The sequence below is a fragment of the Giraffa tippelskirchi genome, chromosome 4 (assembly GCF_054371585.1).
Source record: "Giraffa tippelskirchi isolate mGirTip1 chromosome 4, T2T-mGirTip1v1.2.pri, whole genome shotgun sequence".
NCBI classification, from domain to species: Eukaryota; Metazoa; Chordata; class Mammalia; order Artiodactyla; family Giraffidae; genus Giraffa; species Giraffa tippelskirchi.
In genome coordinates, this window is record NC_137278.1 from 3863699 (window position 1) to 3890186 (window position 26488).

Here is a 26488-nt window from a genome sequence, read left to right on the forward strand (position 1 = left end):
GAACCCCTGGGGGGGGGTCTAAAAGGCTTCCACGGTGACACTGATGCTGTGACCAGAAAGACAAGAGGCGCCAGCCTTGCACACTCTGCGAGGAGCCTGGAAGAAAGTCAAAGATGCAGAGACTTGGAGACAGAAGAGATTCTGGCCAGAGAGGAAGTGAGACAGAGGCCAGGGTGGCCGTGCGAGTTGTGGGAGGAGGGCAGAGAGGAGAGCAGGGCAAAACACAGAAGGATGTCCTGGGGTCTGTGCCGTGTGACAGAATCTCCCTCCCTTGACGCTTACAGGGACACAAATCGACCATCGCACAGTGTCTGTGACCAGGAGGCTCGGCTGGGGTCTCAGTCAGGGAGGGTCCGTCTCTGAAATCATTCATGGGTTATTGGTGGGATTCACCGAGGCAGTGGATGTGCAGAGAGGTATTCATTCTGAAAGGAGATGCCCTGTGTTCGGGGACGATTTGAGGAGGGAATGTGATGCTGAACGTGAAGGTGACGCCTGGGTCTGGCATCTGTTGAGTGCCCTGGCTGCACTTGGCCAGGGTAGCAGAGAGATGGCTTGGTGCCAGGAGCCAGGTGTATTAGTTTCCTGTGGCTGCGGTAACAAAGTACCATAAACTGTGTGGCTCGAAACAACAGAGATTTATAGTCTCTTGGTTCGGGAGGCCAGAGGTCCAAAATCAAGGTGTCGGCAGCACCAGGCCCTCTGAAGCCTCTAGAAGGGGGACCCTTCCTCGCCTCTGCCAGCCTCTGGTGGCTGTCGGCAATCCTAATGCTCCTCGCCTCGTAAGCGCCTCCCTCCACACGCCGCTTCCGTCCTCGCTTGGCCTCCTCGGTGTGTGTCTGTGTCCAGTCTTCCGTCTTCTTATAAGGACACTGGTCATTTGATTAGGGCTCAGCCTACTCCTGAGTGACCTCATCTTATCTTGATCACATCTGCAAAGGCCCTATTTCCAGAGAAAGACAAATATCATATATCACTTATATGTGAAATCTAAAAAAAAAAATGGTACAAATGAACTTATTTACAAAACAGAAATAGAATCACCTATGTAGAAAACAAACTTACGGTTACCAGGGGTGGAGGCAGGGGGAGGGATAAATTGGGAGACTAGGACTGACATATACACACTACTATATATAAGATAGGTAATTAATAAGAACCCACTGTATAGTACAGGGATCTCCACTCGGTACTCTGTAATGGCCTATACAGGAAAAGAATCTAAAAAAGAGTGAACATATGTATACGTGTGCTAAGTCCCTTCAGTTGTGTCTGATGCTTTGTGACCCCATGGACTGTAGCCCGCCAGGCTCCTCTGTCCATGGGATTCTCCAGGCAAGAATACTGGAGTGGGTTGCCATGCCCTCCTCCAGGGAATCTTCCTGACCCAGGGATCAAACCTCAGTCTCCTGCATTGCAGGTGGATTCTTTACCACTGAGCCACTGGGGAAGCCTGAATATGTGTATATGTATCAATATAAACATTCACTTTGCTGTACAGTAGAAACTAACATAACATTGTAAACCAATTATACTCCAATAAAAAAAAAATTTTTTTTTTAAAAAGTGCTCCTAAAAAATCCTATTTCCACATCAGGTGTTATTCACAAGTGCATGAGGTTAGGACTCCAACTTATATGTTGTGGGAACACAGTTCAATCCAGGACAAGGGCGTTGGAGTGATCCTACCCCCGAAGGCCAGGTTCCCACGTGTCCACACGGATGCGGGGAGTGTTTGGGTCTGATCATGTCTCTAGGATGTGGCCCCCAGCTCAGGGCTGTGGGGTGTGAGTGGAGCCTGGGGGTGCCCGGTCAGGGACAGCCCAGCTCCCTGGCTTGGGGGCGTCCTAGCACAGCGCCAGCAGGTGGCACTGTGCCCTGCTTGTGGCCACCCTCAGCGGCCACACCACAGAGACAAAGGTCTCACCTTCGAGTTGCGAGGAGACGACACGCTCAAAACTGTAAACAGACCAGGCCCGCAGTCATTTCAGGGGTGACACACGGGTGGAGGAAACCAAACAAGGCGGGGCCACAGGGCAGTGACTGGGTGGCGACCTGGATGGGCGGCCAGTGAGCCCGGCCCGGGTCAGACCCACGTGGGTGGTTAGTTCTGTGTTTTTCCTGCTTCACCTGCAAGCCGAGCTGGCCGTTCTCAGCTGCTGGCAGGGGCCCCCGCGGCTATGATTACCCTGGCGGTTTCCAGACAGTTCTCCCATTACTGCAGGGCTGGAGACAGTGTTTCCCAGATGTTGGGGGCAGGGGGGAGGGACCCTGAAGGCAGCCATGGGGATGGGTGGACATGCAGATCCAGGCTGGAGAAGTCCCTTCCCCAGAGACCCTGCCCAAAGAGAAGGCGATGCTGCATTGATTTTCCCACTGCCCACCGTGGGGGGTTCTGCCCTGTTGTACAAAGCTGGGCGTGCTCTCTGGAGCTGAGAAGCAGAGGCCCTGGGCTCCCCGAGGGAGAGTGGGCACCTCTGGGCATCAGCGAGATGGAGCAAAGTGCCCGGCATGGCCCTGGCCTGGGAAACGGAAGCCATCTCTTACTGCGGCTCTGGGGCACTTCTGTATCTCATGAGGCCGGGGCCACCAGCCCTTGGCAGTGGGTCACTGACTGGTTCACACAGCAGGTGTTTATCCACGGACTCAGAGCTGAGCACCCGGCCTGCACGGAGCACCTTGGCTCCCATCTGAGAGGATAAGACCGCATAGAGGAAGAACGTAGGGACAGGGTATAGGACAAGTGATAAACCCATGGGGAAGGCACTGGGCCGGGAGCCTGGGGACCTGGCTCTGCTGGCCACTTTGCCATCAGGGGCACACTAGCCATGGGGCCACCCTCCGTGGAGTGACCGCCCAGGCCACCCCCACATCTCCATCTGTCACAGGACAGGTGCCTGCTAACGACAGCCAGCCCATGGCACTTTCCCTGTGCCCAGACTTTGGCCGCAGTGTCTCGTTCTATCTGCAGGATGGCTCCTCTGCCATCGTCACTGATGGTTGGGGAAACTGAGGTCCGGGAAGGCCAAGGGGGTTCCCATAGCCAGGTGGCGGCAGGGCTGGCAGGGGCATGTCTCTGCGTGCAGACAAGCCTGGGACGGGACGGGCGTGGGTGCTGGGGCCAAATTCCTTCCAATTACAGTGGGCTCCCAACGGTCAGGGCAGGGCCGGCCCCAAGGTGGTGGTTAACAGCCGGAGCAGAGACGTAAACAGAGCTAATGAACCCCTTTCGCCCTCTCCCCGCTATAATGAAGGCCTTGGACTCTGTTCTCTGCATTTTCTCAGGGTTCTGTGTTTTTGAACCTCAAAGAGTCTTCTCTTAGGGTCACGGCTGGGAGGTCTCTCTGGGGGGTGGGGGAATGAGGTTTGGGGACCTTGATGTATTCTCCCGGGGCAGCCAAGCCAGGGAGAGGGAGGTGGAGACAAGAGGGCATCCCCCTAAAAATGATAAGCCCCAGGAGAAAGGAGAGTTCCCATGGCAACCTGGAGCAGTCGCTTGGCAACCGCAGGTCCCCAAAATACTTGCCTACAGGAAGGCTCAGGGCCGGGGTTTTCCCACGGCCTGTGTGTATGCCTTAGCTACTCTTTGTGGCTGACCCACACCACCCTCTACTTCCACCCAGCAGCTTCACCCTCTGAGTCTTCCCAAGGGAAACCCTAGCCTGCTCCCCCGCTCCCTATCACCCAACCCTGCCAGTCAGCCACCTGGCCTGGCACCTAGCAATGTCCATTTCCTGGATACCTGAGTGACAGCTGATGGTAGCAGAATGTCATAAAACGCAGGGTCAGAGGACACAGTGGATGGAGCCAGGTACCAGCCAGAGTTGGGGAGAACACGGTACTTTGTGCTTTGTACCCTCTACAACCTGAAGCCATGAGCAACGTAGGCCTGGAACAGGATGGCCAGGCAGGGTATGGATGGAGGGGGACAGTAGGTGGAGCCCCTGGAATAGAGGATTTCAGTTCTGGGCCAGTTTTGAGACTGGCTGTGTGACCCTGGCATGCCCCTTCTTGCTAGCCTCAGTTTCCCCATCTGTAGCCCCCTCTACCCTTGTATCTCTGTGTTCACCATTCAGTGTGTGTGTACACCTTAGCTACTCTTTGTGGCTGACCCACACCACCCTCTACTTCCACCCAGCAGCTTCACCCTCTGAGCCTTCCCGAGGGAAACCCTAGCCTGCTCACTTATGGGCCCCTGGGGCGGGAGGGTGAGGGGCCAGGACCAGGCCAGCCACTGCCTCTTCCTCTGCCCACCTGCATCCATCTCCGTGCTCAAGGGGAGGCAGGCGGGCTCGTGGGGAAGGCCACTAGCTTCGAAGATGGACACCTGTGTCTATACCCCAGCTCAGGGCTTAGCCTCGAGTGTCCTGGGACCAGCACTAAACCCCGGGAGCCTTGCTGCTCCCCAGTGTGAGGACACGGGGGTGCCGTGGGGAGGTAAGACAGCCCCACCCTGTGGGCCTCTTATGGGCTACTTCATTTTGTGGGTGCTGATCCTGTGTTCAGCGGAGCCAAGCCCATGGATGAGTGCCATGTCTGGCCAGGATGAAGCCCCTGACCCCAGGACAGAAGGGCGTGTTGGAATGGAGGGAGCCTGACTGGGGCCAGGCCCCCCAGGGGTTGAATTTGGGAGCTGGGCAGGGTGTGAGCCCCTGAGATGTTCTCTGGGAAGGGCAGTGAGGGATGGGACTGTTGGTGACCACCCCCCACCCCCATACACACAGGGGTTTCTGGGTGCCCTCAGGGAGCCAGCATCCTAGTCTGACGGGGTCCCCGCACTCTCTAAGTGACCTCAAGCCATCACCTTCTGTGCCTCCCCGGCGCGCATCTGTCAAAGGCGGAGGGGGCGTGCCCACCTCCGGAGTTGGGGGAGGCTCTGGTGGTGGTACCCGGTAATGTGCTGGGCGTGTGGGCCGTGCGGGGTGGGGGGCTCCTGACGATCCTGGCCTTGACTGCCCAGCCCCACCCCGGCCCCGTGGAGCGCCGCGGGAGGAGGGGGCGGGGCGAGGGAGGCGCAGACAATGGCCCGGGCCCGGGGCGCGGGCGGCGGCTGTGCCCGGAGCGGGGCGCGGGGGCGCGGCCAGGCCGGGCGGCGAGAGCGGGCGGCGCGCCTCTGCCCGCGTTCATGCTGGTGGTCCCGCCGCAGGGCGCGCGGGCGGACGAGGTGAGCCACGGCCCCGCGAGCGGCCCGGGAGGAGGGTCAGGAGGGAACCACAGGGCGGGGGCGCTGCCCACCTCCTGGGTTTGCCCCCCGGGCGGGAGCGCAGTTTACCGGATTGAAGCCACTGGGCTCTTCTGCTCACCCCGCCCCACTACCCCCGCAGCGTAAGAGGCGGAGGGTCCCACCCCGGGGTCTGGGGGCACCCCAGATCCTCCCCCACTTTCTGGGTTGGGAATCCAGAACCGGTTGGCTTGGGGAAGGCACAGGGCCTCTTCTGGTACCACCGGACCGTCCAGATGTGCCCACCTGACTGTTTGGAGCTGAGGTGGGGAGGGGCTGACCTTGGACAGTGGAGACAAATTCCTCTGGCCAGTGAGTGGCCCTGAGCCCAAGAACTATCCCCCCCACCATCCACCTCCTCCCTTCTTGGGACTCTCTCCCCTGATCACCGGTCTTGTCCCAGGAGGCCCTTTCCCAGTAACTGTCCAGCTCAGAACTGGGAGAGTGAGCATGTGGGGGAGGATGGGCAGAGGACGCCCTTTAAGCCCCCGGGGCTGCCAGCGCCTGACTCCATTCCAGGGAGATTCTTGCCCCGGTCCACTCCCATCTGTCTGGGCTGTGGCAAAGGGCGGGGGAGCCCAGCCCCGACCATCCACCTCGCCATCTATCAGGGAGGCCCTGCCCACCCCCGCACCCCCGGGCATTGAGAGGTGAGGCTGTCTAGAGGTCAGAAGGGAGAGAGAAGTCTGGGTTGGGGAAACTCAGGCCCTGGAAGGCCGCCTTCCCCCGAATGACGTCCCCAGGCAGGCAGGCGGGCTTCTGGGAACCTCCAGGCCCCTGCTTCCCAGAAAACCTGGCTGACCCACTGCTCCGACTCCCCTGACCGGCCCTGCCTCCCATCTCCGCTCCCAGTTGCGTTCTCTGGAAAGCGTTTCAGGGACAGGTTGGCAGACGGGGCCTTGCCCTTCTGCTTTACCATCCCTCGTGCTTCTCTCCTGCCTTGCTGCGTCCTCCAGGAGGAGGCGAGAACCAGGGAGCCTGGCGAGGGTTTGCAGCATCCAGACAGGTGGGCCCCTCCACTCTTCAGTGTCTTGGTGGTCTCACCTTGTGGACTCCTGGAGGTCAGGTTGTGAGAACACCTGGCCCAGGCCCAGGCCAGCCCTCTACGGGTGTCGTGCGTGTCCGTGTTCAGGCACTCCCGTCGTGTTCGACTCTTTGCGACCCCATGGACTGTTGCCCGCCAACCCCTCTGTCCATGGGATTCCCCAGGCAAGAACACAGGAATGGGTTGCCATTTCCTTGTCCAGGAGATCTGCCCAGCCCAGGGATTGAACACGCATCTCTTATGTCTCCTGCATTGGCAGGTGGGTTCTTTACCACTAGCGCCACCTGGGAAACCCGCAGGTGGCAGGAGATGTCTTTTCCCCTCCAGGAAGGCAGGTGGCCGTGTGGCCCACCGGCTGTGTGGACAAGCCGTGACTGCTCTCAAGGAGCTGAAGGCAGGGTCCCGAGTTGAATCCACCCGTATTTCCAGGTGGGGAAACGGGGGCCCTGAGAAGTTGAGACAGTCACCCAGGCCATACTGTGAGATGGCCTTCCTCCCTGAGGCCGGTGTTCCAGGCCCCTGACCTCCAGCACTCCACCACCCCACCCTGTCATAGGGTGTGCTGACCAGGAGGTTGCCCTTTGACCTTCTAGTTACTGGGAGTTGAAGTTCAAGGGCGAGGCAGTCCCCCTGGCCTGAGGCCCCGGATGGCTCTGGAGCTGGCAGGTGGGCAGTGCCAGGTGTGGAAGAGCTGGACTGGCAGCAGATGATGGCAGTTCTCCAGGATTTCAAGAGCAGTTTCATCCACAGCCCCTTGGGGCCAGGAAATCCCTGCACAGAGTCAGGCCTCCTTCCCCTCTCCCTCACCCTGCCAGGAGCAGGCTTGCAGCGTCCCTGAGGAAGTGTGCTTTCCAGGCCTGGGAACACGGGGTGGCGGCGGCGTCTGCCAGTAGGGCCAGGGTCCTGGGCCTGGGTGCGCCGTCCTGCACATGGTCACATGTGTGTCTTGGGAGCCTCCCCGGCCTCTGGGTGAATATGTGACCACGTGTCAGCCCGATGGTGGCTGAGCGAGCACACGTGTGAAAGGACCTGTGCAGACACACAACTGGTGCCTGGGGAAGGGAGAGCGTGCATTGTGAGAGTGAGAGACTGTGTGTGTTTGTGTGTGTGTGCAGGCACGCCTGCAGGCATCTTGCTTGTTCAAAGCACCAGCCCCGAGCCTTGACCGTGAGGAGGCCTGAGTGTTCATGCCCGGACCCCCAGCCTCCATCTTTAAATGGGCAGGTGAGCATACCAGCTCATAGGGCTCTAAAGTGCTTAGCACACGCCCAGCACACGCTGGTGTGCTCTGGCCGTCGCACGGAGACCTGTCCAGCTCTCGGAGAGTCCCCGGGCAGGGGAGGCCACCTGCTGCCTTGGCAGCCTCTCGCCAATCCCAGGTATGAGCAGGTGGAGGCTGAGAGGGGACGCTCTGGCATCTTGCCTTCTGTGGAAGACACCAAGGAAGGAGCAAAGTCCAGGGCCGGGCAGAGGGACAGTGGGTGGCGGGAGGGTGGGACAGAGGCTGTGCAACCGTCAGCCCCAGAACCTGGAAACCCAAGGTGTCTTCACCCTGCCACCCCCACCGCCAGCAAGAACTCCGTTGCTGGAGAAGAAGTGTGGGAAAGAGGGCAGCGGCCACCCCCCACCACCTCCTGGCAGCCATCTGGAGCACCAGGTCCTTCTCAGAGGCCGGGACAGCTCAGGAGGTCCCCTCTGAAAGGGCAGCCCTGGCCCCCTGCAGGCGGGTGGCGGGGTGGGTGGTGGCACCGGGCACGCAGTGTCCCTGGCACAGCAGGCAGCATTCTCACCACAAGAGCCCGTTTGTCCTGACTCCCCTGGCCCTGAAGCCCCAAGTGACCAGGCTGCGCTGGGCACAGGGGCCTGACTGTGGGCTCAGCTCCCTGCCCTGCAGGCCTGGCTGTGCTCCGGGAAGGGGCTTCTTAGTCTGGGCCAGACCACTGCAAAGCAAACTCTGTGTACCTGGTGAGCAGAGTTCCGTTCCCCAAGAATCATTTACTGAGCAGGGAATTCAGGAAGGAGAAAAATCCCCAGATTGAACCAGAGCTGAACTGACTGCCCACCTGCCCCGAGTGACATCCCCAGGCAGGCAGGCTTCTGGGAAACTCCAGGCCCCTGTTTCCCAGAAAACCTGGCTGACCCACCGCTCTGACTCCCCTGACCGGCTCTGCCTCCCGTCTCTGCTCCCAGTTGCATTCTCTGGAAAGCATTTTAGTGACAGGTTGGCAGACAGGGCCTTGCTCTTCTGCTTTACCACCCCTCATGTGCCTCTCCTGCTTTGCTGCCTCCTCCAGGAAGCTTTCCTGGTCATCTTCCCAGAATTAAGTAGGTGGCCCTGAACTCTTGAATATTTTCAAGTCCTGGAACTTGGAAGCTGGAGGAGACATCTGGACCAGAGCGTGTTTGTTGAGAGCCCACAGTGTGCCAGGGGACCATTCTAGGCGTCGATACGCCAGGGGAACAGAGTCCCTGCTCTCAAGGAGCTCACGCCCATTCCAATTTTTAAAAGAGGGAAGAACTAAAAAATGCTTAGAACACCAGTATCCTTTGTGCTCCTGTGATGGTGTGTGCGTGCATGTGTGAGTGACATAGTCATCCATCTACCGATCGACTGGGCCGGGCATCATTCCAGCCACTTGGGCATGAGGGGCAAACAGGACAGACTGAGCTAGAGCCCAGCTGAGTGGAGGGGAGAAACCAATCCCATAGTGGATGGTTGTTTTATTGACATTTTATTAATGTTACTTTCTTAGCTCATCTTTATTCAAAGTGGCAGCTCTCCAGTCCCATTGTTGTTCAGTCACTAGATTGTGTCCGACTCTGTGCTACCCCATGGATGTTAGCCTGCCAGGCTCCTCTGTCCATGGGATTCTGCAGGCAAGAATACTAGAGTGGGTTGCCATTCCCTTCTCCAGGGGGTCTTCCCAACCCCGGGATCGAACCCAGGTCTCCTGCATTGGCAGGCGGGTTCTTTACCATCTGAGCCAGTAGCAAGGGCTCCGGCTAGATCCTGCTGGGCATGAAGCCAGTGGGAGCGGCTGGGGCAAGGCCCGGATTCTCAGATTCCTGGCTTCTTGGCAACCTGTGTGACTCAGTGGACTGGTTAAAGGGGCCAGCGGGCGGGCAGCCGAGCAGAGGAGCCCTGCGGCGGGTGAATCAGTAATCAGAGCAGCTGACCGCCGGGTTACTATCCTGCCTGGGGCGGGGCCAAAGCCTCAGCTGCCAAAATAAGCACCGCCCCCTCTGTGGTCCTGGTGGCTCAGCTGGTAAAGAAGCCCCCTGCAATATGGGAGACCCTGGTTCAATTCCTGGGTCGGGAAGATCCGCTGAAGGGATAGGCTACTCACTCCAGTATTCTGGCCTGGAGAATCCCATAGACTGTGTAGTTCATGGAGTCCCAGAGTCGGGCTGAACAACTTTCACTTTCTTCTGCCTTTCTTCCCAGGACCCTGCTGCTCTGATGTGCCCCTACTTCTCCCCAGCCTGGAAGAGGGGACAGAGCCTCCCCACTAAGGCATGTGACCTTTCACACAAGTCACCCTGAGGCTATGGCCCCTGATGGCCCTCCTCTAAAGAGGAACCCCTGCAGGTGGAAATAAGAGCAGAATCACCCTCTGCTTTTAGAAAAAGCTGGGAGCCGCTTGGGAACACCAGCCTCAAAAGCCAGGCGGCTGCGTGGCTTTGGGTGAGTCCGGTGCTGTCTCTGAGCTTCTGGCCCCAAGCTGCTCCCCTGCAAACCCGCCTCATACCTGTGACAGTTAAACGATGCCCACACTGGCACATCAGGGAACAGCAGAAATGAGGGGGGGTGGATCCCTGACTCCGGCTTAGGCTCTGAGTTGGGTGTGGGGGAGGCAGACAGGGACATGAAGCTGGATGTCATACAAGGGACCGACCACCCTCCCTGCTGACAGGGACCCAGCAGTGCCAAGCTGGACTTGTGCTGCCAGGAACAAATCCACTTTAACCCAGAACTGAGCAGAGGAAAGCAGGCTGCCCTGGACACCCAACAGGCCCAGGCATAGCCCTGGGCATGGCACTGACCCGCTGTGTAGCCGCAGGCAACTTGTTTGCCCTCTCTGGGCCTCAATTTTCTCAGTTTTGCAACAGAATATAATTACAGTGGCTTCATCTGTTTCACAAATGCTGAGTGCAAAGGTGCTTTGTCCCACCAAGGAGCACCGGGGCAGGGCCAGGCTGGGTTCTGGGGGACGGGGCTGGGACTAGGGGGACATCAGTAGCTGCTTCTGCCTGCAAGGCTTCTAAATGTGGGTGTTTGCCTTGGAGGGAACCCCTGCCCCGGACCACAGCCCCTTTCCCGGTTTGGGGGTCTGGGTCAGTGGCGTGCATGGTTGCAGCGTCACCCCCACCTTGCAGAGGCAGGCCAGTGGTGACCGTGTGTTGAGCGACTTGATGATGGGCCTCGGGTTCCCAGAAACGAGAGGGAGGAGAACCAGGGCTGTCTCCTACCCCCAGCAGGACCCCGAGTCAGGTCAGGAGCCTGCAGGAAAGAGGAGTGAAAACCTGGCCCCGGGCCTCTGCCGTCTGCTTCCTGGACAGGATGTTGTGCTGAGCAAACAGTCTGAAGAGGAGTCACCACTCTGGCTCTGAGTCACAGCGCCTAGCGACAGCCCAGCCGTGTTTATAAACAGTGTGCTTCGCACCCCGCCGGGCCCTGCACCCACCCCCCCGCCCCCGCCCTGAGCCTGGAGGGGATGCCCAGATGCGGGAGGCAGCAGGACCCCCACCCCGGGAATCCCCCCCCCGCCCCAAGAGCTGAATTCAGGGCGCATGTCTGTGCGTACACGTGTGTCCACCAGTGGGGTTTGTCGGTCTGAGCTCCGTGTGTGGCTGGCCAGGTGCCTTATTCTGGGGCCACCTGCATCGTGGGCAGAGCGCTAACGGCAGGTCACGTGACCGCGGTGTCCTGGGACAAGTGTGGGAGGCAGGTTAGCATCTCAGGGCTGGTGTGAATGTTCCCCGAAGCCGCGCCCACCCGGAGCTCCATGCCCAGGAGGGGCACGGGGATGGAGGTGGAGAAAAGTGGAATGGGGGCGGTGTTGCAAGTGGAGCGCCCCTAACCGTCCCAGCCCCAGAGCCCTGGCTCTCCATGGCCCGTCTCCGTTCCAGGCCGTGACAGTGATGGGGTGGGCCATGTGGTGACACAAGGCTGGCAGGGAACAAAGGCGTCTTTGCCGTCCCACTACGTGGGTGGGAGGCGGGGCGGGCGGGCCCCGCCCTCCCCAGGCTCCGCCTCCTCGGGGCTCCGGCCTTTCTTGCCTGCAGCTGGTCCTGTCCTGCCCCCTAGCCTGTGACTCAGGCCCTCGGCCTTCCCAGCGGCTGGGGGCCCACTGCTCTGGGGTAGCCCTGCCTGGGCCTGGCCTGGCTCACAGAAGAATGGCCTAAATGGCTCCTAGGCCAGGTTGACCTGCGCAGGAGGTTGGGGTGGTTGGAGAAGAGCGCTCAGGAGCCATGGGTGGCAGACGTGCCAGTCGGCACGGAGCTTGGTACCGGGGAAAACGCTCAATAAATGCCTGTTGAATCTAAGGCATAAACACACAGGCACACCTCACTGGGCAGCCTGGTTCCCTGTTGGTTCCTGTAACCCCACCCCCGCTTCCTCAAGGGCCTCTGGAAGCTCCCCCCTACCCCCAAATGTGTCCACACAATTGGAAAGGCTTGTTAGTCCCCGCACTTCACGCTGATCCCTGCCACGGGCACTGGGCCCAAGTCCCCTTTTTCATCCACTGTCCCAAAGGCTGGGGAGAGCTCACTGGTCCACATCTAGGGCGGTCAAACTACATCACGGGATGCCCGAGGTCATACAACCAGTCAACTGGCAACATGGCAGAGAGAGGCCAAGGGTGGGGTCCTCCCAGGCCCGCCCCCACCCCAGGGCTGTCCCTCGCCTCACCCAGGTCCTTCTGGGGCCTGCCAGGGGCTTCTCCCCAACAAGATTGAGCACTCAGGGGAGCCCTGCTATGCCAGCCTATCCTCAGGAAGGTAGATCAGATCGTGTCTGCCAGCCCTCTTGGCCTCACCTGTGTGGGACCAAGGCTGCCTTGCGGTGCCCAGGGCATGTTTGCTGCTTTTAGACAACAAACGTTTCCAAATTATCCCCTGGGATCCAGTTGTAGGGCTGCATGCTGAGCACCCAACAGGCCTCAGGGTGTCATCTGGAGCTTACTCTTGGAGGAGGAGCCAGGCCATGGTACCCCCTGTGCAGGGCTGATCTCTGCCAGCATTCACTGAGTGTATGTTAAGTGCCAGGTCCCAGGGGCAGGCACATGACCACGGGAGACGCTCAGAGTGCCGCCCCGAAACCAGGGCTGTGCCGAGTTCTTGTTGAATCTGGCAGTGTCCTTGTGCCCATTTGACAGATGAGGAAACCGAGGCTGCTAAGTCGCTGGCCCAGAGTCCCAGAGCTGCTAACAGAGAGCCCAGTCACCTCTGCTGTTTCTCAAAGGTCCAGATTAAGTGTCTCTGTGTGCGGAAAGGCCAAGGTGGCTGGGAAGAAGGAGCAGGGGGCCTGAGGGGAGGTGAGCTTGGGGCGGTGGTCAGGGCTGAGTCAGAGGAGCCTGGAGGCAGGGGACAGCGAGGACTCTGGGTTCTTTTGTGGGTTGGACAGAAGCCTTTGGAGGGGTTTTAGTGCGGGAGACACGTAGTGGGTGCAGGCATGGGGGAGGGTGTCTGGAGGGCAGGAAGGCTGCTGCCTCAGGGTTCACTTGGAACCCCCTGCCCCTCAGCCCACCCACCTCCAGATGCCCACCCACATCCCCTAGAGCAGGGGTTCCCAACCTCCGGGCTGTGGACCAGTACCTCCTGTCAGATCAGCAGCAGCCTCAGATTAGAAATAAGGTGCACAGTAAATGTAACGCGCTTGAATCATCTCCAAACCATCCCCTTCACCCCCAGTCCATGGACAAACTGTCTCCCACGAAATTGGTCCCTCATATCAAAAAGTTGGGGACTGCTGCCCTAGAAACCCCCACCACAGGGGCTCCCCCATCCAGGGCATCCTTCCGTGAAAGAAATTCTCCTGCCCCAGCAGTGTGGTTGGGGGATTTGAAACTGTAATTTGAAAACCTCTGTATACCACACTCCCTCCCATAACAGATCAGAAACAGTGAGGCTCAGAGAGAAGAGGAACGTGCCTGTCCCAGAGGAAGGCAGCGCCAGGCGGGGGCAGGAACCAGGTCTCGGTTCCCCGGCTCTGAGCGGCCTCCTCTGCTAGGTCCCCTGCGCCCCCAAAGCCACCGGAAGAGGATGTGATATGCTAGCTCGCTTGGAGAGGCAGAGTTTGGCGCCAGGCCGGCAGGCTAGGCCCCTGCCTCTCCGCCAGAACCGGGGGCCTGATGTGCCTGTGGGCTGGCTCCGGAGCCCCGGTCCACCCCCCTCTCCTCTCAGCCCCCGAGATCCTGTGTGCCCAGCTGGCTGCCCGCCAGGGCCCGAGAAGGGTAAGGAGGCAACCCAGGCTTTGGGTCACCCTGGCATCTTTTGGTGTGGGGATCTGCGCTCTGAACGCTGGGGCAGGGAGGATACGTATGTGGGCTCTGCACAGGTGCGCACAGACACAGGACCCGGACTCACCCTGTGACATCTTGGGCAAGTCCCTGATCCCTGGGGCCTCAGTTTTTCCATTTGTCAAATGGGTATGTTGGACTCAACTCATAGGTTTCAATGTCTGGTCTGCGGTGAAATGAGAGAAATGGAGACAAGGTCATGAGTTTGCCTTAATGCCAAATATATTCATTTAATGACTGTCCGTTTTTTTTGATCGTATGCCCTCTTCGTTACTTTTGGGGGATCTTTTCTGGAATGATGACAATGGTGATGGTGATAGTTTTTTTCTTTTTTAACTGCCCTACTTGGCAAAATAAACAGTTGCTAACCCTAGGTTGGTCCCAGCTGTTTAAAATTAAATCCCATGTCTAGGTGGCAGGCGTGGAGGAGTTCTGAGGGCTGAATGATGGGGAAGGCTTCCAGAATGAGATGCTGGCTTAGAGAAAATGGAGGAGGGCAGGCAGGTCTCCTGTGCCCCACAGCACCCGGCTGGACTCACACCTGGCTGGTGGCTCCACTGGCTGAGCTGTTTTGATCTCTGTGACTTGTCCCTGGGTGGTGATATTTTTCCTCCAGGCAGGGGGAGTGGGGACAGGGCCTCAGGGTGTTGGGGACACAGCTGGGCCCCCCCAAGACAGCAGATCTGAGCTGAGCTACTGGCCCGGCTTGGGAGAGTCCACCCGCCCTTGGCTGGCCCTCAGCCTGGTAGGAGCAGGAATTCCTGACCCTGCTTGTCACAGGAGCAGGTATGACAGCCACGCGGGTGACACCAGGCCTAGGTACTCGGGAAACTGACTCCCCCAGGGCCAGTGGACGGGCAGGCAGACTGGCAGAGGGCCTCCCCAGGAGCCCGTCCCAGGCCCACCTGCCTCCCTGCGATGGCCCGGCAAGCCGGGCCCACCGAGCCCAGGGGCAGGAAGGGCTGGGTGTTCCTCGCCTGTGTCTCTGTGGTGACTGCCAAGCGGTGGGCTGTCACCCGCCACGCTGCCCTCCAGAGCCCCACATCTTGGCCAAAGACGCCTCTGCCGGCACCCGCCACCGAGGTGAGTTTCCAGGGCAACAGGTGCTTCTAGGTCGTGGCCTGGGCCCTCGACTTCCTCCCCTCCCATCAGAACTGGTTGAAGGAGTTTGGCTGGAAATTGCCTGGAGAGGCTCCATCTTCCATTCTGGATGTGAGCGAGGAGGCTGGGGGGGGGGGGGCTTGCCACTGGAGCCCGTGTATGCCCACCTGGCTGGCCGCCTGTCTACTTGCTCCAGCCTGGGCGGGGTGGTGTGGCTGGGGATTGTCTTAGCGGCTCCTGTTCATGTGGTTCTTCTCAGATTACAAAGCTTCTGTGCACTGTTTTATCATCTGCTCTCCTGAGAGCCAAGTGGTGGTGCTATTACTACTCCTATTATTATTATTTTTATTATCTCCATCCTCCTGATGGGGAAACTGAGGCTCAGGGAGAGGGAAACTGAGGCTAGGAAGGTGCAGAGCAGGGACCCGAATACACACCTGGGCTCTGCATTTTAAGAGAGTTTCCCAAACCTGCAGGCCCCCTCCTCTGCCCCAGGTGCCCAGCAGTCTGCCAGTCAGTGTGGGCTTTTCGAGGGATGAGACCCTGCCTCTCTGACCTCTCTAGGTTGTCCTCATGTTTCGGGCTCAGTTGCAAGTCTCGGTGCCCATTTCCTCCTGTTTATGTCCTCTCCCCTTTTCCCTGCCACGCTACATGGCATGCAGGATCTTAATTCCCCGACCAGGGATCAAACTCGCGCCCCCTGCATTGGGATCGAGGAGTCTTAACCACTGGAGCCCCAGGGGAATCCCTCCCCTTCTGTTCCTCTTCCTCTCTCCTCTCCTGCACCCCCACCTTGGGCCTGGCACCTATTGGACAGGTGGCCTTTAGGGGTGTCGGGCCCTGAGCACTCTGGGAGTGGAGGACAGTTATCAGAGTGGTCCTTGGTCTTACTCTGTAAGACCCTGGACATCATGTGTGCTTGTCCTGAGTGCCCCCCTCAGCCTGAGAGTCAGAATCAGGGGCAGGGGTGCCCACCGCTCTTCAGGGGAGGATGGGGAGCCAACTCACGGCTGGTCCCGAATGCCGGCATCTAAGTCCTGGGCCATTTCCACAGATCCGGGCATTGATTCATCTTGTCCTGCTCACTCTGGGACAGCAACGCCCTGTGAGGTCAGAGATTTGGGGTGATGATGTCAAACCCCTCCACCCCGGATGGTCTCCTGGCTGTTTGGAAGCTTCATGTCCTGCCTCCTGACCATCTCTGAGCTTGGCCTCCAGCCCCTGGGGACTCCCCGTTGCCCCGAGGAGGAGGCCGTCCCTGGAAGTTCCCAGGAACCAGGGGCGGAGGAGGTGGCGCTAAGCCCGCCCCACTGTGCCAACAGCTCCCCACTCAGCCCAGGTGCGTCACCTCCTGCCAAGGTGTGTGCTCACCCGCCCACAGAGGGCCACCCCAGGACCCAGGCAGCCAGGAACGGTGACATCAGGTCAGGGAAACGATTTAGGGGCCTGGCCAGGCCACACCCCATCCGTGACCTCCCCAGACTCTAAATATAGATCAGAAAAGACAGACTGGGTGACCTCCACCCGCTTGGTGAGAGGTGAAAGGTTTTCCACCAAGCCCTGACCTGAGTCTGGGTCAGTTCAGTTCAGTCGCTCAGTCGTGTCTGACCCTTTGTGACCCCATGGACTGCAGCACGCCGGGCCTCCCTGTCCATCACCAACTCCCAGAACTTGCTCAAACTGAGTCTGGGTACTTGACTGCTGTTCCTTACTGGGTCACTGGCTCCCTCCGGCACCTTGACTGAAGTTGGAGGAGGTGATGGCCAAGACCCTTGTCACTTGGATGTGGCCTTTAGCCAGTTTTTGCTCTGAGCCATCAGGTACCTGGAGTGGCATCCTGGGCCCAAACCCCATTCCCTGGGACCTTGTGCCAAGCAAAGGGGTGGGTAGAAAGTGGGAAGCATGGGCCAGGCAGAGAGAGGATGGCTCCAGGCTCTGGGGCCTGCAGCCTTTCTGTGTGAGCCTCCCTGGGCATCGTGAGAGAGGACCCCAGAGATACAAGCTGGGCTCACACCAAGCAGTTGGTCTTTTGTCTGAAGGCGGAGGTTGAGGGGGAACTTTGAAGGGTCAAGACCCCTCTGGCTGCTGTGCATTTGGGCACCAGTGATTGGATGAGAGCAGGAAGGGAAAGGGGCCCCAGAGGTTTGGCCTGAGCATCCCTTTCCCTTAAACCGAAGGCAGCTACTCAGGGGCCTGTGAGCCAGGGAGTGACAGGAGGCCCAGCGGGGCCTGGGACAAACCCGTGAGCACAAGGCCTGGCTGCAAAGGACAAGTGCCCGTCAGCTCCCACCCAGCCTCCCGTCACGTGGGGACACAGACCTGGTGTGGCTGGATTGTCCCAAGTTGTAGGAGCAGCCAGAAATGGGGATTTTTATATGAAGTCACCTGACCTTTTACTGTTGGCTCAAAAATTGAAAAACACTTTGCATGCCAACCAAAACACATGTGGGCTGGGCTTGGCTCAGTTCTCTTCCCGGCTGTCAGCTCAAAACCTGTCTTTTACGCTTCCTGTGCGGGGAGCATCCTGATTACAGGAGCGGTCTGTACAGCGATGTTATCCAGGGCTCCTTGTGATCTCCAGGGAGGGACAGGTGCGCCCCCTTGCCCCCCGGGGAAAGGTTGGGGACCTGGGATGGCTAGGATGGGGTGAGCTGTGAGCAGGAGCAGGAAAGCAGGGAGTGATCCCCATTCATAAAACCCTGCACTTTGTACAGAGCTTTGTGTCTCCAGCCCAGCAGACCCTCCAAGGGCCTGGGTGAACAGAGCTTCGATTTCAGACTGGCCTGAGGTCACGAGCCCCATCTGAGCCTCGTGGTTCCATTCTGCCCAGCGCCTCGGGCCCTCATGTTGTCTGGATGCTCTGAGAGCCACAGCAGCGTGGGAAGTGGTGAAGCGGGTGGGGTCACCGCGGTGTGCTGCAGATCTAGGGATTGCTGCCCTCCCTTCAGGGCTGACAGAGCCTCAGCAGCATTAGAGGATGAATCGAAATCAACTGTGTCCTTTTTCTTTCTTAACATCTATTATGGAAAATTCCCCAGAACACAAAAGTGGAGAAAATGGCAGAAAGACATGCAGCTTTCCTCAACCCTGCTGCGGGGTCGCTCTTGCTGCTTCTCTTACAGGCCCTCCTTCCCCACCGCGGACAAGGTTGACACAGACCTCAGGCACACGGCTCCGTCCGTCAATATTTCAATAGGTTACTCTAATAGTAACCGAAATCCCGTGATCACATCCAAAAAATGATGTCAGCTATCATCAGAGAGCCAGTTGTTGAGTCGCTCAGTCGTGTCCGACTCTTTGCGACCCCACGGACAGCAGCGTGCCAGGCTTCCCTGTCCTTCACTGTCTCCCTGAGCTTTCTCAGACAGATATCCAGTAGTGTTCAAATCATCCCAGTTGTTCCTTAGGCTGTTTTTTTGTGTGTTTTGTTTTTTGTACAGTTGCCTGTTCAAATCCCAGTCCAGAATCCACATGTTGCTTTTGGTTGCATGTCCCACCTTTATTTTAATCTCCATTTTCCCCTGAAGTGTATTTGTTGAAGGGACTGGGTGGTCTGTCCTGCGAAGATCCCCAGAGTCTGGCATTTGTGGGGTGCGTGCTCGTCTGCGTTTAATGTGCTCTTCTGCACCCTGTCGTTCCCCCAGTGGTCGTTGAGCGCAGAGGCCTGGCTGGATTCAGGTTAGGTTTTCGGCAAGAGCACTTCCTGGGCGGCTCTGTGGTCTTCCATGCGGTACCTGCAGTGCCGGTTGCCTCTCTTTAGGGCTGCCCTGCCCTTGGGAAGACATCTCCCTGGCAGCTTGGAGGGAGTATCGTGAGACGAGGTGCTTGAGGGCTGGGGAGAGGGCCTTGCACATGCGAGGTGCCCGGTGATTCTCAGCCCCTGGTTTGGTTTGGTTTTTTAAATATTTATTTATTTGGCCACATTGGGTCTTAGTTGTGGCATGTGGGATCTAGTTCCGTGATCAGGGATCGAACCCGTGGCCCCTGCATCAGGAGCAGAGTTTTAGACTTTTAGCCACTGGACCACCAGGGAAGTCCCTTCTCAGCCCCCGTTAAGGTGCTTTACCTGTGCTGTCCCTTTTCTAAACAGGAGAAAGCTGTGCCTTGAAAATACGGTGACTTGAGGGGGGCAGCAGGTGGTGCGGAGGGTGGGCATTGGCCAGAAGGGAGGGCCACACAATAAGAAAGGCGTGGAGTTGGGCTTCAAACCCAGGCATTTCAGTGCTGGGTTCTGCACTACACGACACCCTGGGAACTAGGTGTGTGTGTGTGTGTGTGTGTGTGCAGGCAGCTGGAGCAGTGAGCAAGCCTCTCAGGACCCAGGAGGAGACCCCCAAAGCAGGAGCAAGCAAGTCAGGGACGGGGACAGACACTCATCAGACAGACACCAACGAGAGGGACCCCCCCCACCCCGACCTCCTCCGAGCAGATGATGTCTGGGTAGCTGGATGGGAGGCAGCCCCGCCAGCTGTGTTGCTGTGTAGTGTGGATGGAGCTCCCCTGTCCTTACCTCTCCAGTCGGCTTGGGGCCCCCTCACCCCAGGCCCCTTGACCTTCAAGGTCAGAGAGGTGGTGAACCTAGTGCGCTCAGAAGTCACTTGGCCTCCATGGGCCTCTTTCCCAGCTGTAAAGTGGGCATAAGCTTGCTTGCCAGGCCCCTCCCTGGGAGAAAGGAGATAAAAGGAACCCAGAAGAGATAAAGTGAGTGCAATCAGGTGCTCAGTTCCCCAGGCCCTGAGAGCCTGACTCAGGGAGAAGTTTGTAGCCCAAGGCAGTGTCCAGCCTGGAGGTCACCCCTCACTTCTCTTGGAGAGCCTCATTCCTTTCTGAACATACATGCTCCACCCATCTCACCCTCCCCTGGGGCTTCCTAGACAGCCTTCCTGGGATCTCCGCCCCAAGCCAAATCTTGTTTTAAAAACAAAAACAACAAACAAAACCCAGTGTTTACTATTATGTATGTGTGATCACTAAAATATTTTAGAAAAATTAGCAAATTTCTGAGACTTAAAAAGAAATGTGTAGCACTGCCCAGAGATAACCACCATTACTTTTGCAAAGTAGGTCCCTGTAGTCATATGCACACGTGTAATGTCAGCTTCTGAAAGCCTGTGCTGTATCCTGGGTTTCTGACTTGTGGGCTTCCCTGGTGGCTCAGACGGTAGAGTCTGCCTGCAGTGTGGGAGACCCCAGTTCAATCCCTGGGTCGGGAAGATCCCCTGGAGAAGGAAATGGCAACCCCCTGCAGTATCCTTGCCTGGAAAATCCCATGGACGGAGGAGCCTGGCAGGCTATATAGTCCACGGGGTTGCAAGTGTCGGACAGGACTGAGCGACTTCACTTTCATTTTCACTTTCATAGCCGAGCATCTCCCTCTGGGAGATGATGAAGGACAGGGAAGCCTGGCGTGTTGCAGTCCATGAGGTTGCAAACAGTCGGACACAGCTGAGCGACTGGAAAACAACTCCCTATGTGATGGTCCACGTATGGTGGGTCATGGCACGCGGGGTCTTGTCAGTGAGCCTGCACGGAGTGTTTGAGTGAATTCCTTTGAAAGTGAAGGTGTTAGTTGCTCAGTTGTGTCCAACTCTTTGCGACCCCATGGACTGTAGCCCGCCAGGCTCCTCTGTCTGTGGAATTCTCCAAGGATATTGGAGTGGGTTGCCATTCCCTTCTCCAAGGGATCCTCCCGACCCAGGGATCAAACCCGCATCTCCTGCAGCTCCTGCATTGCAGGTTGATTCTTCGCTGTCTGAGCCCCTATAGCCTGTAATGAGTAGTACAAATCCAGAGTAGTACATGGAAATCCACATCCCCACTCTGAATGCTTTCTTAAGATTACTTCCTAAGAGTGAGGTTGTCAAATCTAAGGGCATGAGTGTTTTCTAAAATTTTATTTTATTGAAGCAGAGTTGATTTACAGTGTTATCTTAATTTCTGATGTGTACAGCAAAGGTATTCGGTTATGCATATGTGCATGTTTTTTCATGCCATGAAGGTTTTTAATGCCTGTAATAGAAATCCTCAAGCTGTCCTCCATGGGTCTTTGTCAAAGCCTTCCTTGTGGCTGAGGGAGGACCGTGTGGCAGGTGCTCAAGCTGCCCAGGTGGACACACAGGTCAGAGGGAGCGGCTGGGGCCCCACTGTCCATGGATACCTGCGGCGGGGCTCACGATTGGTAAGCCAGGCATGCTTATGGAATGAGGAGTCTGGACCCGCCCTCTCATTTTGCAAATGGGAAATAGAGGCCCAGTGGTACGGAACCAGTTCTGGAGAGGTGGGTGGCATTGCCAGGGCTGCTGACAGCGACCGCAAACCCCTGAGAGGGCTGAGAACTGAGGCCAGGAGGGGCAGGCCTGGGCAGTGTGTTGGTGTGAGGGAGGGCCCTGTTCATTCATGTCTACTTGCCTCCTCACTGGTTTCTAGAAAGAGCAGCTGAGGCTCCCCAGCCCTCAGCATCCTCAAGGGAAGGCTACCTGGAGACCTCGAGTACTCAAGCTTCCAGGGGTCCTAGCTGACCGGGCTAGTGGCAGGTACATGGCTGGCCTGAGTCCCTAGTGATCCTTCACTCTTGAATGTGGACCCCCAAGCTGGTCATGCTTGGTGTGGACTCTTCCCCCTTACTCCCCTGACTGCCCCTCCTCCACCTCCTTTCTGCCAGTACCTCCTCCGGGTAGCCTTAGGGCTGAGAGAGCCCCGGCAGAGGCCCCTCCCCCAGCACCACACCCTGACCCTCAGTTAATTCAGTTGCTCAGTCGTGTCCGACTCTGTGACCCCATGGACTGCAGCACGCCAGGCCTTCCTGTCCATCACCAACTCCCAGAGTTTACTCAAACTCATGTCCATCAAGTCGGTGATGCCATCCAAACATCTCATCCTCTGTCGTCCCCTTCTCCTTCCACCTTCAATCTTTCCCAGCATCAGGGTCTTTTCAAATGAGTCAGTTCTTCACATCAGGTGGCCAAAGTATTGGAGTTTCAGCTTCAGCATCAGTCCTTCCAATGAATATTCAGGATTGATTTCCTTTAGGATGGACTGGTTGGATCTCCTTGTTGTCCAAGGGACTCTCAAGAGTCTTCTCCAATACCACAGTTCAAAAGCAACAATTCGTCGGTGCTCAGCTTTCTTTATAGTCCAACTCTCACAACCATATACAACTACTGGAAAAACCATAGCTTTGACTAGACGGACCTTTGTTGGCAAAGTAATGTCTCTGCTTTTTGATACGCTGTCTAGGTTGGTCATAACCCTGACCCTCAAGAAGGCCAAAAAAAGGGGTGCAAGGAGGACCCGGTCCTCCAGGACTCAGGAGCACATAGCCAGGTACAGGCACCTGGCTGAGTGCCTGCCATACAGTCATTACCTGCTGTGATCTTCCTGGATGAAGAAACTGAAGCTCAGAGAAGTTAAGCAACTTGTCTTAGGCCACAGGGCTAGTGAGGGGCTTAACTGGAGTCTGTCGCAGGTGGACACCCACTGCTTGGCCGCATGTCAACACGTACTCCAGCCACACACCTACACAACCCGTGCACAGCGCCCGCTCCCGCACAAAGGGCCTAACTGTGGTCTGTATCCGGAGCCAACACACACACACACACACACACACACACACACACACACACACACACACGACACGTGCTCTTCCCTAAGACGCAAACAGGCGGGCAACACTTGGCGGGGACGCGCGCGCGCGTGTGCACACGCCCCTTCGGCTTCTCCAGCCCCGCCCCTCCGGCGACTCCAGCCCCGCCCTCGACGCCGCAGGCCCCGCCCCCGGAGGGCCAGCCCCGGCCCCGCCCCCGGCCTGACCTCCGCGGGGCCGGCTGGCGCGCGCAGAGCGCAGGCAGCGCCGAGCCGCGCGGCCCGCAGCCGCCGCCGCCGCCCCCGCTGCGCGCCGGGCCGGCCCCGCGCCCGCGCCGCCTCGGGTCCCGCGGCCCGGCCGGCCGCCTGCGCCGCTTCGAGCCGCCCATGGTGCAGCGCATGTGGGCCGAGGCGGCCGGGCCTGCGGGCGGCGCCGAGTCGCTGTTTCCGGGCTCCCGGCGGAGCCGCAGCGTGTGGGACGCCGTGCGCCTGGAGGTGGGCGGCCACGACAGCTGCCCGGTGGTGCTGCACAGCTTCACGCAGCTCGACCCCGACCTGCCGCGCCTGGAGGTGGGTGAGCCTCGCCGGCCCGGCGCCCGGCCGAGCGAGGAGTGGGTGGGGACGCAGCGCGCTTAGCGGATCGCCCACCGTGAGTGGTGGTGGCGGTGGTGGTGGTGGTCACCACCCCACAGCCCGGGAGTTGCGCGGGGGGAGGGTCCTTCCGCAGAAACCCCCGCCCTTGCGCCCACCCCCAGGGCAGCCAGGTGGGCATAGGGGCAGCCGCCCGGCGGGCACAACAGTTTCGGGACCAGATCCCGCTCTGGGACCCCTCTCTCCCCCTCAGTGCCTGCCCGCCCCGAGCCCAGGTGTGCCGGCCCCGCTGCCCCTGCAGCCCGGGCAGAAGTGTTCCCGCCGGCGGTCTCCGTCTGTTCAGAGTCTGCCTTTCCCGGCAGCAGGGCTGGGCCGTACTTCATCCTCGTGGCCAGCCCGGGGGCCTGCTTAGGCGGTTTGGCTTCGAAACGCAGGTGGTGCACTAGTGATTAGGGCGGCGGCCTCTGGGAATCCTTAGAGGTGGTTGGGACCACAGTGGCCTTCCAGGCAGCCCCCCTGGAGGGCAGAAGTGGACTCTGATGTTCAGGGCTGGTCAAAACGGTGGGGGGGAAGAGGGAGATAAGCCTCCAACCTGTGGGCCAGGTGTCCAGGCGGGGAGGTTGGGGCAAGGGCCTCTCAGGTGGAGGGGTGACTCCCTTCTGCATGATTAGAAAATGCGCTGCCACCCTGAATTTGTGAATGCGGGTAGGATTCAGCAGGGGAGTGTACCTCTTGTGAACTCGGTGAGGGCTGGACTCCTGATTCCAGGGTGCTGTGGGGAGGAGGGGGCCGGTGGGTCATGGGGAGCGGTGCCCTCCCCATCGTCCTGCCTGACTATGCACCTGACTCTGACCCCCTGCCCGGGGCCAAGATAGCAGAATCCGGGGCTGGGGCCTGAACGGAGGGAGGCTGTTCCTGGGTCAGAGGGCTCAATGGAGGTCCTGAGCCCTCATGCTGGTTAGGGCCCTCATGGTGTCCCCCGCTCTTACTTTAGGCCCCGGTGAGCTGTAATTGCCAGCCTGGATCTTGGGCCTCTCTCTGTGTCCCCAGTGCCTAGACAAGGTCTGGATGCATAGTTACCTGAGGATAAAGCACATCTTGTCCGGTGTGGGAGGGGGCAGAGGGGGAGGGAGCTCTTGGTGGGAGAACCGCAGGCCTAGGAGACTCTTTATTGGTGAGCCTGGCGGGTGGCAGGGCCAGGCTTCTTCCCCGACCCTCATCCACCCACAGCTCTGGTCTTCACTGGCAGCTGGAAAGAGACCCCTGGGAGGGTGGGGGTGGAGGCCTGACACCAGCCCGGCGCTCATCTGACTTTCATTATGTCTGGCGGCTCCTCCGGCTTTGTGTGCTGGAGGGTCCGGCCGGCGCACTCACAGGGGCAGGCCGCCAGGCTGCTTCTCCTCCCTCCCTCCCTCCCCCTGTCCATCTGTATCCCCAAGAAGCCAAGGGAGAGTGCAGATCTGAGGCCTGCTCCTGCCCAGGGGTCTGCCTTCGCCCCCTCTAGCCTCTCCCTTCTGGCCCCGGCACTGGCCTCCAGGCCCCGGCTGCTGTTTATATATCAAAGGGGAAGCTTCTGGCTAGTGCAGGAAAGCCAGGGTCCTGGCAGGAGAGAAGGCCACTGCCGGAAACCAAACACAATGACCATTTACCGTGAGCGGGGGAGGGCGTGGGGAGTCCCTGTCCCTCCTGCCAGCACCGCCCCCCCGCCCCCCGCAGCCAATTTCCTGGTCGCGGTGGCCTGCCAGAGCTGAGGCGGCCGCCTGTGGTCCCTGTCCTGTCTGGAAACCACGAGGCAGTTTCTGTTTCCTCCCCAGGCCCCCTTTTCCTACCAAGCCTCCGCCCCGTCCTTCCCTCTCAGCGCTGCCAGATGTCCTCACACATCTGGGCATCTGCTCATCACGATCCGGAGCCAGGCCACTGCTGAGCCAGCTCTGCCGGCACGGTTGCGTGCTTCCTGGAGGTCCCTGGGCTCGTGACCCCCATCTCTGTGCAGGCCACCGACTCAGCCAGGCGGGGCAGGGGTGTGTGTCCCAGCGTCCACAGTACCTACTGGCTGCAGACGTGACTCCCTCATCTGAGCTCACTTTGACCAACCCTCTTGACTACATGCCAAGCTCAGAAGGCTTCCCTCATGGCTCAGGTGGTAAAGAATCTGCCTGCAGTGCCGGAGACCTGGTTTGATCCCAGGGTCGGGTAGATCTCCTGGAGAAGGGAATGGCAACCCACTCCAGTATTCCTGCCTGGAGAATCCTATGGACAGAGGAGCTTGGCGGACCACAGTCCAGGGGATCGGAAAGAGTCGACAGGACTGAGCAACTAACACTGGAGCTCAGAGAAGTGGAGTCTTTGAACATACACGCAGCCAGCGAGGGTGCAGCCAGGATTTGAACCTGGGCTGTGTTCTCTGTTAGGCGCCTGTTGTGTACAAGAGCCCACAGGGATTGGAGAAGGACAGGGCTGAGTTCACGGCGAGGTTATTGCAAGCGTCCCTGGAGGACCGGGGAGTTGTGGAGGGGCCAGAACCAGGCCCAGGCAGCTCAGAAGCCCCCATGGTCGGTGAAGGGTAGGGGTGCTTAGAGACCAGAGGTAGGTGAAAGTGCTTTGGGCCAAAAGACACGGGAGAGAGCTTCAAGGAAGAAATAAGCCCACAGCTAGACCCTGAGAGTTTAAATTATATCTCATATGAGGCTGCACTTGGTGGGCGGCGCTGCGCTGAGTCGTGTGCATGCACGGTTTCTGTCTGGGGTCACAGTCACCCGCCATCCATTTAACGGATGGAGCAACCAAGGCACTAAGTTGCACAAACTCACCAGTAAGTGGCAGGGGCAGGATTCTGACCCAGGCAGTGAGCCTGCAAGCCCTGAGCTCAACGGGGGGCTTGGAATGAAAGGAGGAGGGCTTCAGAGACGAGAGGGGGAAACCTGTCTCCCTCCAGCCTCCCCGCCTCCTTCCCCATTGTCTGTTCCCTCAATCTCAGGTGTTCAGGGTTCCAGTCTAACCCCCAGGGCTCATTAGCCTCAGGCCAAGAGGCATGATCTGAAAGGGGTGTGTGTGTGTGTGTGTTTGTGTATGTGTGTAAAAGCCTGTGTACCATCATCTTCCAAGCAGGCTTCCTGGCAGACTCCAAGGGGACAGCCTCGGATAGCTGCAGAGCCTGTCAACTTCGAGAGGGGCCTGACCGGCTGCCACCTGCTGGGCCCCCCACTTCCCATCTTGGTTTCCTCCTTAGGAGAAGAGACGGGAGGGGGCCATCTGGCTGGTACTGCATCTTTGTCTTTGTTCCTTATCTGAGGGAGGGACTTCACCACTGGCCTGGTGCTTCCTGGAGGCTCCAGGATGGCCCTGGAGCGGGAGTGAGTGGTGGGGGTCAGCGCTGGGAGGAGTCAGCCCCGTGCCCAGTCTGGAATATAGCCGTTTGCAGCAGTT

At 58.8% G+C, this 26488-nt stretch overlaps 1 protein-coding gene across 16 annotated transcripts in view; it reads left to right on the forward strand.

Annotated features, from left to right (window-relative positions):
* Nucleotides 1-26488, forward strand: part of RALGDS (ral guanine nucleotide dissociation stimulator) — a 51016-nt gene that overhangs the window by 2057 nt on the left and 22471 nt on the right. For 5 of the 16 annotated variants that reach the window (XM_081590716.1, XM_081590717.1, XM_081590721.1 and 2 more), the window contains exon 1: nt 13553-13723. The exons of 3 other annotated variants lie outside the window; for them this stretch is intronic. In XM_081590716.1, the coding sequence (XP_081446842.1) occupies nt 13622-13723 (102 nt within the window). In that variant the 5' untranslated portion in view covers nt 13553-13621. Of the gene's footprint in view, nt 1-5041; nt 5165-13552; nt 13724-14707; nt 14873-22691; nt 23042-26488 lie in introns of those variants that run through there. 8 more of the 16 variants (XM_081590719.1, XR_014082192.1, XR_014082193.1 and 5 more) reach the window with 8 other exon arrangements.